The following is a 20,082-nucleotide window of genomic DNA, read 5'->3' on the forward strand; positions in this document are numbered from 1 at the left end:
TCATTCTCTACCAAAATTTAGGGACTTAAAGGTCTTGAGAAACCGAATCGATTGAGACGTCGCGGGACCGCGTGCTCCTTAAGGAAAAAAAGTTACATCGAATTGAATACAACATTTATGCCGGGCCAACGGACTAAAAATAACACATTTTTTGATAGCACACTCAGATGGTGGAAAAAATCGACTTCGCGCCCCAAGCCAATTTTAATTTGGGCTATTTTGGACATTTTGGCAGGACGATCAAATTTAATTTGCCTCTAGCTCCGCATTATACTTATCGCAATAACAATTTTTATTGAAATTTCGTAAATTTTCAAATGCTTCTATCTCTGTCTATTTTCATCGAATCAAGATGAATTTTTTTTTCATTTCTTGGAAATTTTGTCTTCTTTAAATCCATATATATTATGAATGGATTCGAGTTGCTCAATCCATCTGCGTCAATATCCAGTTGGTAGTCGCATTAAAGCATAACAATTTAAATGACCGAAAAACTGGATCTTTTGAACGTTCACGTGGACTACATTATTTTTTAGTTCAAATTAAACTTGTATCATCGGAAAGTTCTTTTTTCAACGAGCAATTTAAAAAAAATAGAGCTTTCTACGATTATTTTAGCACCCTGTAGACTATTTTGTAGATACCGCTTGCAGTACATAAAATACCTCGTCTAAATAAAATCGAGTATGCTAAAATTGTTAACTTGATAGCGAAATATTAAAAAAAAGCATGTTAAAACGTAAAATTTTCCGCTCTTTTCAAATTCGTAGTTAAAAATGGGTAGTTTTATAGCTAGGTAGATATTGCGCGATTTGAGTAAATAATACGCTGTAGCGTGGGTGGGTTGACGTGAAATGCTTCCTATGTGTTTACATTATAAGATGCGTCCATCTAACTTGTGTTTCTTTCTTTGTAATGCTTGACTGTGTTTATAATTTTGCTCGTTTTTTGACATCAACTATAAACGGTTTATTTAAAAAAATCACAGTCCTTCTCAATTTTTATTACATTCAGTGGGACTGCGAAAACGGAAAAAATTAACAATTATCATACTATTTGCCTTAAAAAAATGATCGATGGTTTAAAACCATAAGCCTTGCTTTTTTATCACTTTTCAAGTCCAAAAGTTTACAAAAAAGCATATTACGGATGCGTACTCCAAAAAAAAATGTTTTTTTTTTTATCGGAAAGTTAAAAGTTTCTCGGATTTCCACATATTATAAGAAGCCTTTTAAGGGCTTATATACACCTTAAATTCAAAATTTTTTTTATTCAACTTTTGAACAGGATTTTTTCTCCCCTTTCCATTGCATATTTCGAAATTCAAAAATTTTGCTTTTGCACTGAGATACAGCTGTTTCCGTGCGCCTTTTCCCAGCTTTGTGAAGCTGGCGGTGGAATTGAAAGCACACTACTAATTTTGGTTTTGACACTTTTTTCCATGTAGTATAACATAACAAAAAGCGTAAAAAACGGTGACATACATGCGCACAGTTTTGTAAAAAAGTATTATTTTGACCCTCATTTTAGAAATAATAGTTATTCATGCAACAAGTGCCCAATAAAGCGTTTTTGGGTTCGAGTCAGCGGAAAAAATTTCCGAAATTCATGATTGTAGTTTTAAAAAGATATTTTAAATATTTTATTTTTTAGGTGTCTAGACGATGTTCCCCATTTATTTGATAAATGTTACAAATTACGAGGATTCATATGTCACCGTGGTAATTTATTGGCACGGGGGCATTACACTACTTATTTGCAAGTTAATAATGTATCGTATCATGTGGACGATATGAATGTAAAAAAATTTCTATGAATGGCAGATCACTCTTTTTAAGAAGTCCTAAAATCTATTAAAAAAGCTTCAAATTTGGGCCTCTTGAATTAAGTGATAGATGGCCCCAAAAATTCTGGAAAAATTCAAGCAGATTCTTTGAAAAATTTTAAAACTTTTAGTCGTCGCATTTTTTTATTCAAGTACTTCTATATCGATATAGAAAATAACAAAGATTTTTTCATAATGTGGAAAATCCTCTAAAAAATGGGCCCTAAGGCCCATGAGATCAAACTGAGCACACAGGGCTTCAGTATTGGGTAACGACCCCAAAAAAAATTTGGAGCAAATTCATGACCCGGAGCTGGGGTGGTCTCCTTGTGAGTATCTAACCCTCATCTATATTGGGCATGCCTAACGCAATTTGTGTCGATCAGATGCACAATTTTGTGACGTGGCTACACAGTGTCACACGAGTGTCGGCAGCCTATCCATCGTTCTCTCAGTCCAAATATTACAACGCTTGCTTTTGTGATTATTGGATAGTGTACAATTATCATTTTATCTTATTATTGAATATTGAGTTCATCGTTACACTCATATAGTGTCAAAATGAGGCATTTTACCGCATACAAGTGTCCAAAAACGCTTTTTGGGCACTTGTTACATAAATAACTATTATTTTGTTCTCGCCAATCTCGCAAGGTTGATTGGTGAGGCAATATATTAACGAAGCTCTTGCGAACGTAATCGTATCCGGTAAGCAAGTATTACGGTGGTTTTTTTTTCAGCTTCAAATGCAAGATTTCGATAGTATTAAAATTATTTTCAACTCATTAATAAAAAAAATGTTTCTTAAATGGTTTTTGAAAAGATTTTTCGTCTTGATTCGGAGACATATAACTTCAACACAATCAAGCAGCTGCTTTTTAGTTATGGGATGCCCTTTTTCACATTGAGTTACAATTTAGTCCACTATTTCATTCTCTTCAGTTTTTGTTAAAACTGTTGAACGTCCTGACCTGTCGCTTTTATATTTTCCTGGTTTTCAAGCTTGGATTGTTGATTCAGGTACCTGAAGCTTCGGCGATGGTACTATCTTTTTTGACGGCTTCAACAGGATGATTAACATTATCTTGAGGGTAATTTTTTCTGCGCACTGCGGATTCATTTTGGTTTTGTTATTACTTGGTACAATTTTTTTTTACTTTTCCCATGATGCTTTTACTGTAAGTTTATTATTCAATAAACATTGATATTGGCGAACTGCAAAGTCATAGATCTAAGATTATTCAGTTATGTTACCGCAGTAATATGTGCCGCGCTACCACAGTAATATACTCATTTCAAGAAAATGATGTACTTAACATTGTATCAATGAAAAAAATAGATAATAATTTTAAATCGATATAAAAGTTAATTGAATATTTTGTGCATCACTTATGCTTACTGATAAAATTATCACTTTTCTTTCCAAGTCGATGCAATTAATTAAATCAACTGCAACAAAATGTGTCTAAACACGAAAATTTTCAACTTTTTTTGATCGATTTCGAGAATCACATTTTAAGAATGCTTTAACAATAATTAACTTCATTGTTATCTATTAATTTTCAACTCATAGGATGAGAAAAACTTACTTTAAATACTCATATAGTTAAGTTACAGTCATATACCTTTAGAAAATCATAATATTAGTTTATTCTTCTCCCGCAGTAATAGGTGCACCCGCAGTAATACCCACATTTACCCTTTTGCAATTTTTTGCAAAAACTGAAGAGTATGAGATAGTGGACTAAATTATGATTCGATGTGAAAAAGGGCATCCCATAACTAAAAAGCAGCTGCTTGATTGTTGTTGAATTATTTTTTTTTTTTAATGTTGTAAGTATCGGCAGACTCTTTAGTTAAACTAAAAATATAAAGTTCCTTGTTTACCTGGTGTCGCTAGGGACCCCAGATAGCCGTCAACATGATTTTTTTTCAAGTTTGAAAACGTGGTGAAAAAATTTCTCAAAAATTTCTAATTTACTCATGAACGATACTCCCACGGAGTTTTCGAAATACTAAGACGTAATTAGCTTTGGACTGTATCAAAAAAAAAAGAAAAAGAAAAAACATCCGAAAAAATTTGCCCATCAACCGCTGACATTTCGGGGATCGCGACGTATATATAGTATATAGCAAAGCTCGAATGCGCAGATGCTACGTCGGTCGGCAGCCTTATTATATTGATCGGTCGGGTCGACGTCGACGCCGTGTGTTCGCGCCCCTATGCGACGTTGTGCTGCTACTTGCCTGCATGTACATGCGCGTATGCATGTATATCAGTGGCAGCAGCAGTAACAGTAGCAGGGGTGCCGTTTCGGCTCGGACGCAACGCTAATAACGACGAGCAGCAGCAGCAGCCTTTGCTGTCGTGTGTGCGAGTGCTTTCGACGAGGCACAGGCAGAGTGGACACGGGAAGTAGTACATACATCTCGAGGTCTCTTTTCACCGCGAGTACACGAGTGTCGAAAAGTCGTAATCGAAGGTCGGAGTTTCGACGGCTTTCTCTCCGCGCGCGTGCCACGCAGCGGGGCCTGCGCCAGCGGAATCTCGGACAACGAGTAAGGGTCGCTCGTGAGCAGCACCCTTTGCGGAGTTGGCAACCACCACCATGGTGGCCGGCATCATCGAGGATGGCCCGCTCATTCAACCGGTCGAAGCAGGTACGACGTTGTCTTTTTGGAGGTGCTTGCGCGCGGATACCCTCTCCTCGCTTGAGAGAGAGAGAGAGCTTTTTCCACTTCGATACTCTCATCCGTCTTTTTCTTCGCTTCCGAGCTTCGTCTCGTATAATTCACTCGAGGTCTCGCGATCGATACGCAACAAAGTGTCGATTTTTGTCGATGCGTTGAGACTGATTTTACGGATGTATAATTATATGCACATACACATCGAAAACGTTTCAATGAAGCAGCATCGACTATATAGATATATAAAGCGTATATACGTGATCGAGATGCGCACACTCTGTCTTTTTTTTCTGAAATTGGCAGGTGTAGGCACTGACATATCGAACGTGATACGCGTTGATATTGCATTTTTACCGACAATGTCTTTGTCTCACTCAAAAAGAAAAAAAAAAGAAGAAAAGTTGATTAACGAAATGTCGATATCGTTGTTATAACATCACAGATGTAGCTTGCCATTGACTCTACAGCAATAAGCACGCTTGTGAGTTTTCGAACGTCGCTCGATGCGATGATCAATTAGAAACTTGACGACCTTTATTTTTGTAATTAATTCACTTTTTTCCAATTTAAACGTCTCGTAGCGAGGCGTAGACATTTTTTTGCTTGCTTGCGAATATAGGCAAACATATGACGTCGGGCGCGCGCTCTAATACCTATATATCGCTGACATCCTTTATCCAGTGCACACACACGAACGTACGTGTTTTATACGCGGCCGCACGCGTGTAAGCTCGTTGCGTCGATCCTTCCTTTTTTTTACGAGCTTAATGATGCAAGCTCTCGAGGCGTATCGCGGTGTACAACGATGCACCTTTGAAATTTGATGATCGCGAGTAAAATTTTTAATGCGCTCGATGTAATGATTTGTGGGGGCGGGATAAAATTACACCGATACGTCGTGCCCTTGTCTATGTCTCCATATCTCTCCTTCGCTCGGGTCTATATTTACCGTTCGAGTGCAGATGGATACATTTATGCGTTATCGAATATCCGAAACGAATAGATTGCAAGATATGTTGTATATGTCACTTGCTGCATATCGACGAATTGGAATCCAATTTATAATACATTTTTTTTACAGCAATTTCTATATACTCGATTTAATCAAGTGAATGGTGGTTTCAAGACGAATGACATATATCGATGCCCGTGACATATGTTTATTTCTTTCGCGTAAAACATACTGAATAGTTGTTGTAATTTTTTTAAGGGTTCGTACTCGTGTTAAAGCGAGATACGAACCAGATGGTGACAACATCGTCCGTACTTTCGATCCTACCCGCTACGCGTAATCTTTTGTTTTGCGCAGCACAAAAGCCGTGCACTTCTCCGGCCATCAACATTACGCGAGTGTACGTGACGCTTGGAAAACTTTTGCTCGAATGTGCGCGATACTTACGAGGCGCGATATTTTCTGAAAAGAAAATAAAGAAGTACACGGAGTGAATAATGCAAGCTCTCTCGATCTCGAAGTGTGTATGTGGTTACATGCAAGAGGACGTAGAAGAGCAACGCATAGGTCGTAAATTCTCATTGTACTTTCAAAGCTTTGTAAAGGACACCTCGCAGTTTCCACGCTGTTATCGCATAATACATGATCATGAAACAATAATAAATTTCGGATCTGTGTGGTTGATGTCCCATATCAACAATACGCACCACTGCAAGCACATTCATCTCCTCTGTAATACGCGTCGATTGCGCAATTGGCTTTACGTAAACTGCAAATAGTCACTCGATTATCGCGCTGCATAATAATGATAATATTACGCGCAACAAGTGGTCAGTAATAGATTATCCCTCCGCGACTAGGACAGTTTTGCTCTCTCGAAACATTTATTATTATCCACATCGGCTTTTGGAGCGCCTGTCAATTTTTTTACGCTGCTGCCTTTGAAATGTTTTCCCGATTCCGAACGACGCGTTTAATGTCGCATATATGCGTATAGGTAATATATAGAGCACCGCGTCTCGGGGGAAAAGTCTAAGAGTGACTTTTTTATGACGGATGCATAAATCTTTTATTTCATCGTTATGCTCGTGCGTATAATAAGAACGGAAAACCCCATTTGTGTTTTTTTTCCGCATATAAACTTGACTGCAGCATAAGGTCATTTTTTACTCGGAAACGATCCATTTTCATCGAACGACATAATTTCCCACCAACAAAATTAACAAATTTACCATATTTTGTATAATATCTTCGATTTTGCCCCTCGAATCGTTAACATTTGAATTACGCTTTACAGTATCGCCAACGACTCTGGTGGCCGTCTGTCTGAGCGCGGCCTTCCTCGCCTGCGCCGCCGCGATGACCTGGTGGCTGTGCCGCAGGCGGCGCGCCGAGCACGTCAAGCTCGCCGGCGACAAGAGTCTGCCACCGTTCCGGCCGCCCCATCGCAAGCCCACCGCCGTCAAGAGCCCGGGCAGCCAGGGCCACTATCTCAAGAAAAGCCCGAGTCCCACGGGGCCGGCCAAGAGTCCGCCGGGAAGCGCCCAGACGCCCAGTCCCACGGGAGCGGGTCCGTTGAACGGCATTCTCGGCCAGCATCATCATCATCAGCATCATCATCATCATCACGCGAGATCCTCGCAGGGTAAGCCGAGCTAAGCGTAAGAGTGGCTGTATCTGATATATCGACACTTTAAGGCAAATCGTATGAAAATTTGAAAAAGTTTTAATGTGATTTAAACGGTAGAGTTGAGTTAATAATTCATTAGTAAGTTTCATGTTTGTCTTACACGCGTTTTTTAAATAAAACAATGAAATAATATCGTACTAAATATTGAACAGATACTTATTGGTAGAAATGCTAATTCTTGTGACATAGTTTTCGACCGAATAAAAAGTTTCGTGGACATGAAACAACCATTAGAGCTGGACGTATACAAATCACTAGCTTAGTTATTTTTCACCCTGTTGTAACAAAGTATGCTCCACGTTTTTATTTTATTCGGATGATAAATTACACGTGCTCTGAAATTTTCATACATTAAATTTCTAATTACATATAATTTTTAAATGTTTTTTACATTACATATCATTTTTTTCAGTTACAAAGTCATTTCTTAATTATCCTTTTACTGGTTTTCATTTTTCTTTGTTCTCTGGCCTTGAAAAAGCTCTTGGGGTTGCAGGTATTTAGTGTTCCTACAGGAGGCGGGGTATGGGAATCGAACCCAGTCCTCCGGGGCAGAGAGCAGAGCTTCTACCCACTATAAGGCTACCGTGGGCCCAATTTGACGTTGTAGATTTACATAACTAGGTACTCGCCATCTAGCGGGGAACTCTTAAACTGATATCGTAGTTGAAGTTTTCGAAAACTGGTCTAAATTTCTTGAAACAGTTAAACTGTTATTTTCAGGTCATTCAAAATGTGCTTAATATTTATAACATAATTGTATCAGAAAAATTACTATTAACAAGTCAATTAACGGTAATTTATTTTAAAACATTTCAAATGGTCAGGTTTTTATCGATTGTCCATTAACAATATTGTACATTTTTACCAGAGCATGTGAAAAACGAATATTTTTTTTAAGACTAATCATCTACCACATTTTAATATAAAATAACGACATTTACAATTTTTTTTCTCAAAATATCATTGCCAATTTTGGCAGTTTTGAGGGTAATATTCAAGTTTTGATTGTTAAAATTAAAGATGTAATTAAGAAGAAAATGGACGGTTTCTGCAAACATTTTTTTTCATAACTGGTCGAGTATCAGGATAGTCACCCTATAGACCTCTACTTCCACATCGTGAACTTGAACTAACTGCACATACGCCCGTATCCACTTTTACGTACAGGAGCCATATCGCCGCTGCAGACACCGACCGGCGAGCTGGCCGGGGCTGCGGCGACGATGACGAGCCTCGTGATCGAGAACGAGCGCGACAAGGCCGAGCTCGAGAACAGCGAGAAGGCCGAGCGATCGATGGATCAGGTCGACGGCTGTAATCTGAGCTACGCGATCAGCGCCAACGGCAACAACGGCAACGGCTTCGGTTCGCGCCTCGGACAGCTCGTGTTCAAGCTGCGCTACCTCGTCGAGCAGAACGCCCTGGTGGTGACCGTGGTGGCCTGCAAGGATCTGCCGGCTCGTGGTGGCGGCAGCGGAGGTGGTGGCAATCACAGCGGCGGGGCCAGCAGCGATCCCTACGTGAAGCTGCAGCTGCTGCCCGACAAGCAGCACCGCACCAAGACCCGCGTGCTGCGCAACACTCGCGATCCCGTCTACGACGAGGACTTCACCTTCTTCGGCATATCCTTGGCCCAGTTGCAGGTATGTAAACTGTTAAAAATATTTTAAGATTAGAGTTGGAGTAAGAGCTGGAGGTTTTATCCTTTACGAAGATGAATTCAGTGGCAAAAGCAGTGGCAGCTTAGAAAAAGTACCGCTACCGCGCAATTCTAAAACCATTATCAGAGCTTTTATTAATTTTTGAGAAATTTAGAAAACATGATTTGGTGTGTAAATTGAATTATTAAGTGGTTTAGAAGTTGGTTCTTTTAGATAAAATATATTTTTATTATCGATCACCTATCTCGTAGCACATACCATCCGTCCTGCAGCAAATTTATTTCTAAATCTTTCGAAAGCATGTATTTGATCAATGGGAGTCGCGATTTCCAGTAGCCAACAAAACACGGGTTTTCTAACCTTAAAGCGTCAGAAAACCCTAGTTTCTCGCAAGCAGAGTTAAAAAATATCGTTTGCAACTAATCCGCGAGGAAGTTGACTCACCCAGGAGTCTTTGCACCCTCGCTACGCTCGGGTGAAAACAACTCCTGGATGAGTCAACTGCTTCGCTCACTTGTTACAAAATATACTATTAACCCATTAACGACCAAAATGCTTGATTTTTTTTATTGATAGTAGTAATAACCCCTGATCATGTTTATATCGTGATTCCTTAATGATAACATGGCTAAAAAAATCAAAAACTTGATTTTTTGGAAAAATTTTACGTTTTTTTTTGTTTAAATAGCTATAACTTTTTTACTATCCAAACAATCAAAATTTTGAGACAATTTTGAAAAGGGCATTAAATTTTACATCGAAATAGGTCCGTGCGAAATTTTTTTAAGGCCTGAAACTACAAAAACAATCACTGTGAAAACCAATAAAAAAAATCAATCATTTTGGTCGTTAATAGATTCAATTGATGTAATAAACCGCTAAAAAAATTATCTAGAAATGGTCCATTTAGGAGTGAAAAGGTTGAATATTTCATTTATTGCACCACCTATAATTCAATGTATAATTGCTGGAATTCTTATGTGATTGGTCATTTATATCAAATTTATACATTTGAATTGATATTATTATTTATGCTTGTTCTTAAAAATACGATGATAAAATATATATACCTCATGTTCTGACTTTACGATTACTTTCACTTAACCACTTGCGGATTTACAGATAGCGGAACTCGCCATCTAGTGGCAGAGGCTGGCTTTAATTATGTTATATACCCTTTAATACGGGGTAATAACTTTATTATTTGAATATTAAATATTACTTTCTGTTGTGTCTGAGTGGGGAAGGATCATGAAATAAAGTGTATAACGCTCAAGTGAGATTTACACACAAGACTTTATTACAAGAAAACTAATAACTATTGAACAAGCTTACAAAATAAGTGTGGCCGATGCTCGTCGATATGTAGGGCTGCAAACGCCGTCGGGGCGCTACCGTTGTTGCTGTTGCTGGAGCGTTACGCTGATGCTGCTTGGCCGCCGGTCGCGGCTGCCTCGGTGGTGTTGCGGTGGCTGCTGCAGTGACGGTCGTCGCTGCTGTTGGGCTGTTGCGCTGCTGGGCTGGGTGAAGCACTCACTCGAGCTTTACCGTTCGCGAATACAATTAACAATTTCGATGGTCGCGGCGTATAAGTACAAGTACAAGTTAGTCGCTGTTATTGACTCGCGCTTGGTTCTCACTAAGTACAAAATGTGCAATTCGCGTTGTATTACAAGTCCGTTAAATATTTCAAGTCGCTGTTACACTGATTTGATTATTCGCGCGCACAGAGCTTCGCCTTACTCGACTCTTTAGGATGATCTGCCCAGAGCTTCGCCCTGCTCGACTGTATAAAATGATCTGCCCCGAGGCCTAATTTTTATGCACGTTATATACTAATTAAATCATGGACCTTTTGGCGGGGGTACGTCTTGGGTTTTTCCCGCAAGTCGCAAGTCTACCAGCTATTTCGTCACTTGTTGACTCGGTTTCCGCTAGACCAGTGTGCCCAATGGTTATCTGAGGTCAAAGGTCAAACTTGGGGGAGATATGGGACTTGCGAGCGCGCGTGCGAACCTGCTTCTCCCCTTTGTGCCAATTCAAATTATTCCACGAGTCTCGTCTCGCATGTGTGTGTTATGTCTTCTTTGTGTTCGACTTACACACACACGCGAGTACACATACACGGAATATATACGCGTGCGAAGGCTTGATCTAATGCGTCGGTAATGTTGCTCGCGCACGTCCGTACATACCTTCAGCCTTTGCCTTGCTCTGTGTTCGGCTGATACACATATGCGCGTGGGTTCGATCTAATGCGCCGATGTGTGTTGGCCGCTTACATTCACACACACATTCATGCGACAGCGCCTGCCTGTCTCTGTGTTCATCTTACACACATGCCTCTTTACCCGCGAGATCAGGCGTCATACGTGTTAATTTGACGGTCTTATTTTAATTATTATATTTAAATTTTACTATACCCAACGCTGGGTTATTGGTATATAACACCTCCACGCCTATGAGAACTCATGAGCTCCTGCTCATGGGGATATATTTTTTATTAATAAAATATATCGCGCCTTCTTTACCCGTAGTGATATGCGAGTCTTGTTGGTTTAGTTGTTTCTATTGGTAGATTAATAACAACCGTACAAAATCTTTGCATATAGTCTATTGGCTGCGCGCCCCGATTTGTTATCTCCTAGACGCATGAGTTATTCGCAAAAATGTGGATTTTTTTCTTTTTTGAATGCGCGTGGTGTGGCACTAAATAATTTATCCCTTATTTCGATTCTCGCGCACGTTCTATTCATTATCTTGAATTTCATGTCGTTACATTCTTACAACATGCGCATACATCTCAACGCCTAAAATTATAATAACGCGAAAACAATTTTTCTTATAAATTTTTTGTTAAGCGTGCATAGTCCTCGTACAATAACTTCAATTATATATCATTTTATTTTAAGATGTGCATATTTCTTTCTACTATTCATATAAATATATATATTGTTTTGTAACAAGATTTACCTTTTTCTTTTGTCCGTAATAATATATAAGTTGTGCATATTTGTTTTTGTTGTAAATGTATTATATAGGGTTTTCGTGTGAATTTATAAGATTGTGTAAAATGTATTTGATGACGGTGTTCGTGCTCTTTCCTTTCTCTTGAAGCTGCGGCGTTCTCAAACAAATGCTGTGAAAACTCTTCTCCCGGGTGGGTCTGGCTACTGTCCGCATCGACTGCAGATTGGCGCGTCCTCCTACTAGTTCTCCTCGTGGTATCTCGCATCCCAGTCGATGTTAACCGTAAGTCTAACGAGATCACCGAAAAGCTCGAGAGTCATGCGGGGGTCGTACTCGTTAATGACGATGTACCTGTGCGTCCGTAGATCCTCCTCACTGGTTGCTTCCGAAGTCTCGTCGGAGGTCTCATCTTCGGCGCTCAGCTCTTGGTTGACGTAGTCCGCCGGTCCTGCGGCCGGTCTGCAGAACGGATTCACTGCGACCGCTGCTTCTACCACTTGTTCGGGAGAGGCTCCCAATACTTGCTCGGGCACTGCACTTGCGCTGTTTTTGTCCATGTTGCTGCTACTACTAGTGAAATGAATTTGACGATTGAAAAAAATGTTTTTTTTTTTTGAAGTTTAGGCTGTCGTAGATGTGCCTCTTGAGTTTTATTGCTTTTTTTGCTGTTGATCGAAATTTTGAGCGTGTGAGTTTTGTTGTTTTTAAATTTAACATGTTGTGTACATGAGTTTGTGTGAATGTAATTGTTCAATTGAATGGATTGGAAGTTTTTTTTTGTTTAAATTTCAATTAAGTGTCGCAAAACAATATATATCATATACAAATGCAATATTAGGTATATCAATCGAAGTTGCACTCGGCATAGATTAGCATAACCCATACAACTTACATAACTTAATAAAATCAATTTTATATGCAGAAAATATTTACGCGCTACAATTTTTATACTTATTCATATAAACGGAGCGCATCGATTACATAAATCTTAAACCATTTGCTTATTTGTGTACGCAGTACACTTCCCTCCGTCGCCCTTTTTTGAATTTTTAATGAATATCCTAATATCCGTGCTTCGAGGCCTTTTAATGTTAAAATTTGTTTTTACTAATTTGCTTACTCGAAATACGGATCGTCTTGTGTGTAAATTTTCGATGACCTTTTACTTTCTATCTCTTTTTATTTTTTTGAACTCGTGAACTTTTTGTCTAAAAGGTGTAAATTTGTTATCTGCATACCCTTGCGCGCGTCTGCTCGAATTGGTATTTGACGATTTTCTTATCCTGTCGTAATGCTCATAAACTACCATTTTTATTGCTTTAAAACCTTGAAAACATTTGTCTTATTTTATTTTCGGATGTTACTACGCGAGATTGATGTACTTCGCGGGGACGGTTTTTTTGTCATTGCGGGTCTATTACGATCTAAGTAGCGTTGCCGATTAATTTTTAAACATACAGGCTTCCTATTTTATCACATAGACTTCATTGCGTTGTCACATAGACTTCATTTTAATCACACAGGCTTCCTATTTTATCACATAGACTTCATTGCGTTGTCACATAGACTTCATTTTAATCACACAGACTTCCTATTTTTCCACATAGACTTCATTGCATTGCACATAGAATTCATTTTTATCACACAGATTTCCTATTTTCTCACATAGACTTCATTGCGTTGCACACAGAATTCATTTTTATCACACAGATTTCCTATTTTCTCACATAGACTTCATTGCGTTGCACACAGAATTCATTTTCATCACACAAGCTTCCTACTTTTTCACATAGACTTCATTGCGTTGTCACAAAGACTGCGCTGTCACAAAGACCGCGTTGTCACAAAGACTTCGTCGTCACACTAACTTCCTGAATTAAAATTGATGTTACTGAGCTCATCATCGCGCTTATTATCTTAAATTCAAAATTCTTCTTTAGCGATAAAACGAAGAATATTTTCCGGTGCAAATATTAATTATTATATCTTATTTTATTTTATTTTATTCTATGTATTTACTTTTTTTTTTTTTCAATCATAGCTTCTTTTAAAATCCTGCTACTCATATTTCATCCCGTACTATTTGAGTACCGCTGGTTGTTTTTCCTAATTATTGCAATCTTTTGCATAATGACCCGGCTCTCTGCATTTATAACATTTACGGATGCCATGTTCACTACTTTCTGGCTGTCTATTGTCTGGACTGTAACTATTGGATCTACCATGGTCATTATAACTATTATTGTATCTATACTCGTTATTTGGCCCGCCTAAACTATTGCTATTATTATTATAATTATCATTATTATTATATCCACTGTTATAATTATTATTGCTATTCTTTGCGAAGCAACTGCTTACTGCATTAAGGAATTCGTTACAATTTCTCGCAATGTGTCCTTTTCTAGTGCACCAGGTGCATGATGGTGTGTTCATAAGGTTAATCGCATTTACTTCCTGCTCGTCATTGTAATTAATGTTATTATTATTGCTATCATCCATACGGCCATATATTATTTTCATAAAATCGCTGCAATTACTCATGGTATGTCCTTGCTTGTTGCAATACGAGCAACATATTTGGCTCATGTGATTGATAGTGATCACTTCGGGATCTTTTGGTTTTTTACATGAATCTTTGTCTTTTAATGCAAATTTGAAGCAATTATTTGAGTGGTGGTCGGTACTCTTACAATGACTGCATTTTTCGGGTTGTTTCTCCCTAGTGTGTATATTAAATTTTATGCAATTTGATAATTGATGCTCCGAGCTTTGACAATAGCTACATTTTTCTATTTTTACCTTGCTTAATGATTTTAAGGTGTCACAGTCAATTGTCAAATGTTCTTTTGACTCGCAGATAGTGCAAAATGTCATTTTTTTATTGTATGATCTAAATTTATTTCTATCACCGTCAAACCCGTCTTCTCGCTCGATTTTAATTGCCTCGTTGCGTGCTTCGTCAAGGGTGTTTGCCGTCAATCGAGCCTTTATTTCCCACCGTAAACCCCTTTTAAACGCTGCCAATAGATCGGTTTGTAAATTTGCTTTGAACAATGAGTTATATTTTGCATCGCGTCGCGCAACTGCTTCGATTTCTCTTTCAACGTCTTTTAATCGCGCATAAAAGCATAATACTGTTTCGTTATTTTCTTGTTTTAATTTTGCTAGATCTCCGTAGCATTCAAAAAATAATTTATCTGTTCCAAAGTTACTCTCAACAAAGTCCGTTAGATCTTTAATACTTTCCATCGCTGTTGTATCAATGCATTCGTGTGCAACTCCTGACAGCTTTACTCGAATAAATTTAAGGAAATCTTTCATTTGATTATCTTTAAGCAACTCTTCGGCATGTTTACACCCTTTTACGAATTTTATTGCTTCGTCTCGATCGCGCCCCGAAAAATTAGGCACAAGCTGTATAATATCTTTAAACGACGGGCCTCTGTTATACGCCATATTATTAATTTCTATTTCCTCCCCTTCTGTACCCGATGTTTCTTCGCGATCAAACTTTTCAAATAAATTATTATGTGCTACTAAACTTTTATTTTCTATAACTGTTTCGTAAAATTCCGATAAATCCTCTTCTTTAACTTTTACGTAATCTAAAAATCTATTAAAACACTTCTCGAAAAATCCCTCTTTGATTTCAGGCTTTTCTAATGTATCTTGAATACAAGCTACTGTTTTGTGTAATTCCTGTTTAATATTTTCAGTCTCGATTTGTGCTACCTCAGTCTCGTCTAATTCAAGTATAAAACTTTCAATAAATGATTCGATTAATTTGTCTGTGTCCTGTGGGACTCGCGGTGTGCTGGTATTAGAAATTTTTCTTGTGCAAGGTGTCTGTTGATTCGGTATAATTTTAGATTTATTTTTAATCTCTTCGTGAAGTAATTTTATTGATGAATTTAATTTTTTTCTAGTTGGTTCAAACTCGATATTCAAGTACTCGAATTTACTCAATTCTTTGTTAATTTTATTTTGTTGGCCTACTAAATCGTTAATAGTTCTTAAAGTTCCTTTATCTCTGGTCGCGTTTGCTAATTTTTCCTTTACGAGTGTCAAATCTTGAAGCAAATTGTTCACGGTTTCAAGATCGGCCTGTTTTTTGTTCTCTATTGTTTTATCTTGATTCATTTTACACCCATCTCATTGATCACACCCAACTCAGAACAACAGTAATTTGCAATCGGTTAAGTTCAATCGGGCCGCCGGCCGATCGCACCAGTTGTTATATACCCTTTAATACGGGGTAATAACTTTATTATTTGAATATTAAATATTACTTTCTGTTGTGTCTGAGTGGGGAAGGATCATGAAATAAAGTGTATAACGCTCAAGTGAGATTTACACACAAGACTTTATTACAAGAAAACTAATAACTATTGAACAAGCTTACAAAATAAGTGTGGCCGATGCTCGTCGATATGTAGGGCTGCAAACGCCGTCGGGGCGCTACCGTTGTTGCTGTTGCTGGAGCGTTACGCTGATGCTGCTTGGCCGCCGGTCGCGGCTGCCTCGGTGGTGTTGCGGTGGCTGCTGCAGTGACGGTCGTCGCTGCTGTTGGGCTGTTGCGCTGCTGGGCTGGGTGAAGCACTCACTCGAGCTTTACCGTTCGCGAATACAATTAACAATTTCGATGGTCGCGGCGTATAAGTACAAGTACAAGTTAGTCGCTGTTATTGACTCGCGCTTGGTTCTCACTAAGTACAAAATGTGCAATTCGCGTTGTATTACAAGTCCGTTAAATATTTCAAGTCGCTGTTACACTGATTTGATTATTCGCGCGCACAGAGCTTCGCCTTACTCGACTCTTTAGGATGATCTGCCCAGAGCTTCGCCCTGCTCGACTGTATAAAATGATCTGCCCCGAGGCCTAATTTTTATGCACGTTATATACTAATTAAATCATGGACCTTTTGGCGGGGGTACGTCTTGGGTTTTTCCCGCAAGTCGCAAGTCTACCAGCTATTTCGTCACTTGTTGACTCGGTTTCCGCTAGACCAGTGTGCCCAATGGTTATCTGAGGTCAAAGGTCAAACTTGGGGGAGATATGGGACTTGCGAGCGCGCGTGCGAACCTGCTTCTCCCCTTTGTGCCAATTCAAATTATTCCACGAGTCTCGTCTCGCATGTGTGTGTTATGTCTTCTTTGTGTTCGACTTACACACACACGCGAGTACACATACACGGAATATATACGCGTGCGAAGGCTTGATCTAATGCGTCGGTAATGTTGCTCGCGCACGTCCGTACATACCTTCAGCCTTTGCCTTGCTCTGTGTTCGGCTGATACACATATGCGCGTGGGTTCGATCTAATGCGCCGATGTGTGTTGGCCGCTTACATTCACACACACATTCATGCGACAGCGCTTGCCTGTCTCTGTGTTCATCTTACACACATGCCTCTTTACCCGCGAGATTAGGCGTCATACGTGTTAATTTGACGGTCTTATTTTAATTATTATATTTAAATTTTACTATACCCAACGCTGGGTTATTGGTATATAACAATTATGATTGAATTTTTATCAATTTTTGTGCAATGAATGCATCAAATGAATCAATATCAAAACATTATATTTTAAGCAATCCTTACCCGTAAATTGCTAGTTTATTGCGTATTATTTAATAAATAAATCAAAACATTAATTTAAAATGAATGTCTAAATTTGGGTTCAGAATCAAATCTTCGGGGTTCATTTTTGCATTAAAAATAATGTATGAGATTGCATTTCATGAATTATTTTGCATCTAATGTGAAAAAATAAGTCAATACTGATGAATTAGTTTTTCCTGAAGATTTCATGAACCTTGAATACAATTCAGTATTGATTACTTCAATGTTATTATTCTACTCTGATATAAATGAAAAATTATCAATCGATTAAAATGATGCAATTCTGAACATGTGCTGATAACTTGCAGAAAATCAGTCTGCACTTTGTCGTGATGAGCTTCGATCGGTACTCGCGCGACGACGTGATCGGCGAGGTGGTCTGCGCCCTGTCGCAGGTGCCCGACTTGGAGATCGCCCAGAATCAGCAACTCACCCTCTGTCGAGAAATCTGCCCGCGAAGCCTCAAGGTACACACATTGCCTCGAATCTTCGCTCTCAACTCGTTATTAATAAAAAAAAAAATTATTTCTTCTCTTGTGCACACACAGATACAATCGCAAGGCCGCGGCGAGCTGCTCGTGTCGCTGTGCTGGCAGCCGGCCGCCAGCAAGCTCACCGTGGTCGTGCTGAAGGCGCGCAATCTGCCCAAGATGGACGTGACGGGCCTCGCGGATCCCTACGTCAAGATCTACCTGCTCTACAACAATCAGCGCATCGCCAAGCGCAAGACCCACGTGAAGAAGCGCACCCTCAATCCCATATTCAACGAGTCGATCGTTTTCGAGATACCCAATGGCGCCGAGGGTCTGGGCAAGATCAGCTTAGAGTTTGCCCTTCTTGATTGGGACAGGGTCACCAAGAACGAGGTAAACTCGATAAAAATTTCATAAGTACATTTTTAAATGTATAGAAGATAGCAAGCTGTGCTGTACTCTCTACTGTACTATACACGTACACTGTCTACATTGTATAGGTCATCGGACGGCTGGAAATCGGCGGCCCCAAGTGCCAAGGCTCGGCGCTGAACCACTGGAACGAGGTCTGCAACTCGCCCAAGCGCCAGATAGCCGATTGGCACAAGCTGAGAGAGTAGACGCGAGTAGAGGAGGGCTGGTGCTAATGTACGAAATTTTGATTCCCGCGCTGCATCGCCGACAATAGCAGAAACAACAAAAACATTTACAATACTGATTAAATAATACAATTCTCCATTATGCAAACAAGATTCGCGAGATTATCTTATTCAGGCAATTCTTTGGTTTATTTATTTCGTCGAAATTATAAAGCTCGTTTTACAGCAACGTCATCGATACAAATATATATATGGGCTATCTCTGGACAATATATATTTGTATTCAGCACAACTTCAAATGATTGAAAAATCGCGCCACCATCGATTCTTATATCGGAGTAATTTTAGTTTTGCGCACTTCAAAAATTGATTTATAAAAGTACCTTTGAACGATAGTATATAAGAAATCAAAAAAAAACAACTTGAAATTTGTCTTTATTGGTTTATGCATACTTTCAACTAAACGTGTATAATGTTGTGTGTATAAGCGACGCGATTGATAAATGCTTTAATCGCGATTTGAACTTCATTATTAAATATCTATTGTACGGTAAATTTTAACTGAAGCCGCAGAAAGTGAATGTTATCGATAATCCCTTGAATTTTTTGATCCCCGCCTCGTCGACTCTCGTCATTAATACAATGAAACTGTTTAAATGTTGACATTGCACTTACGCATAATATATTTCTATAACGATAAAACTTATTTTAATGCTGAACAAAATAATATAGTATAACGAATGGAATGGAAGTCGAGAAATATCGAGCTAACTTCCTCGACGTAACACGATTATATTCATATGTTCTTTTTTCATTTCGTTTCGTCGAATGAATGATTTTTATAAATGATACAATGTGAAACACAACGCGTCGTTTAGCATTATTATAACACATGATAGACTAAATGTAAATATGTAACTGCAGTAGTTTATTTTGGAATCATGCGTAAATCGACTGTTTTTTTTTATTTTACGCCATCGTGAAGCACGTTAAAATTCGCGGAAAAATATCAGCAACAAACGAATTATTTACTCGAATGACAATTGATTCAATGATCGGAAAGTAGAGAAGACGAAAGAGATGCATAAGTGAAGAAAAAAAGAACAATTGCATATAATATAGTGCTTGGTTACTCAATTTGATGGTATTTACGTTAAATATTAAATAAGTTAGTTTTGAATGAAATAAAATTATTTATCATTACCAATAGTATTATTATTCTTACTAGTATAAACCGAAGATTAAAATAAAACTAAACAATTCTTGCGTGGTACCATGAAAATTTACCTGAAATTCATATGCGTGTCGTGTTTATTGTTAACATCGTTTCGAAATTTCACGAAAAATATGCAAACTGTTCTCAAGAGTCATAAAAATGTAATCTATAAATAATACCAATGAAGCTTTTAGGTATTCGGCTCCGATATGACACGATCTCTGCATTCTGATTGCGCAGAAAGCGTCGAAAGAACACATTTTTGAGCTACATGTTTAAGTATGGTAAATTAAAAAATCGTCAAACGTAAATTGTGTATGTAATTTTTTTTAAAATATAAAAATTATTCATGAACTAAAGTACTATTTTGTTAATTTT

The 20,082-nt window shown here is 38.5% G+C and overlaps 1 protein-coding gene across 1 annotated transcript; it reads left to right on the plus strand.

The window, feature by feature from the left end:
• Positions 1 to 4,130: 4,130 nt before the first annotated feature.
• On the plus strand, positions 4,131 to 20,063 carry LOC106652355 (synaptotagmin-4). The gene is made up of 6 exons (XM_014371281.1): positions 4,131 to 4,486; positions 6,763 to 7,110; positions 8,326 to 8,801; positions 17,725 to 17,883; positions 17,965 to 18,282; positions 18,390 to 20,063. The coding sequence occupies exons 1-6, from the start codon at positions 4,435 to 4,437 to the stop codon at positions 18,507 to 18,509; spliced, it is 1,473 nt and encodes a 490-aa protein (XP_014226767.1). The 5' UTR covers positions 4,131 to 4,434; the 3' UTR covers positions 18,510 to 20,063.
• Positions 20,064 to 20,082: the final 19 nt, after the last annotated feature.

The sequence above is a fragment of the Trichogramma pretiosum genome, unplaced genomic scaffold (assembly GCF_000599845.2).
Source record: "Trichogramma pretiosum strain Unisexual culture from Peru unplaced genomic scaffold, Tpre_2.0 scaffold6, whole genome shotgun sequence".
NCBI classification, from domain to species: Eukaryota; Metazoa; Arthropoda; class Insecta; order Hymenoptera; family Trichogrammatidae; genus Trichogramma; species Trichogramma pretiosum.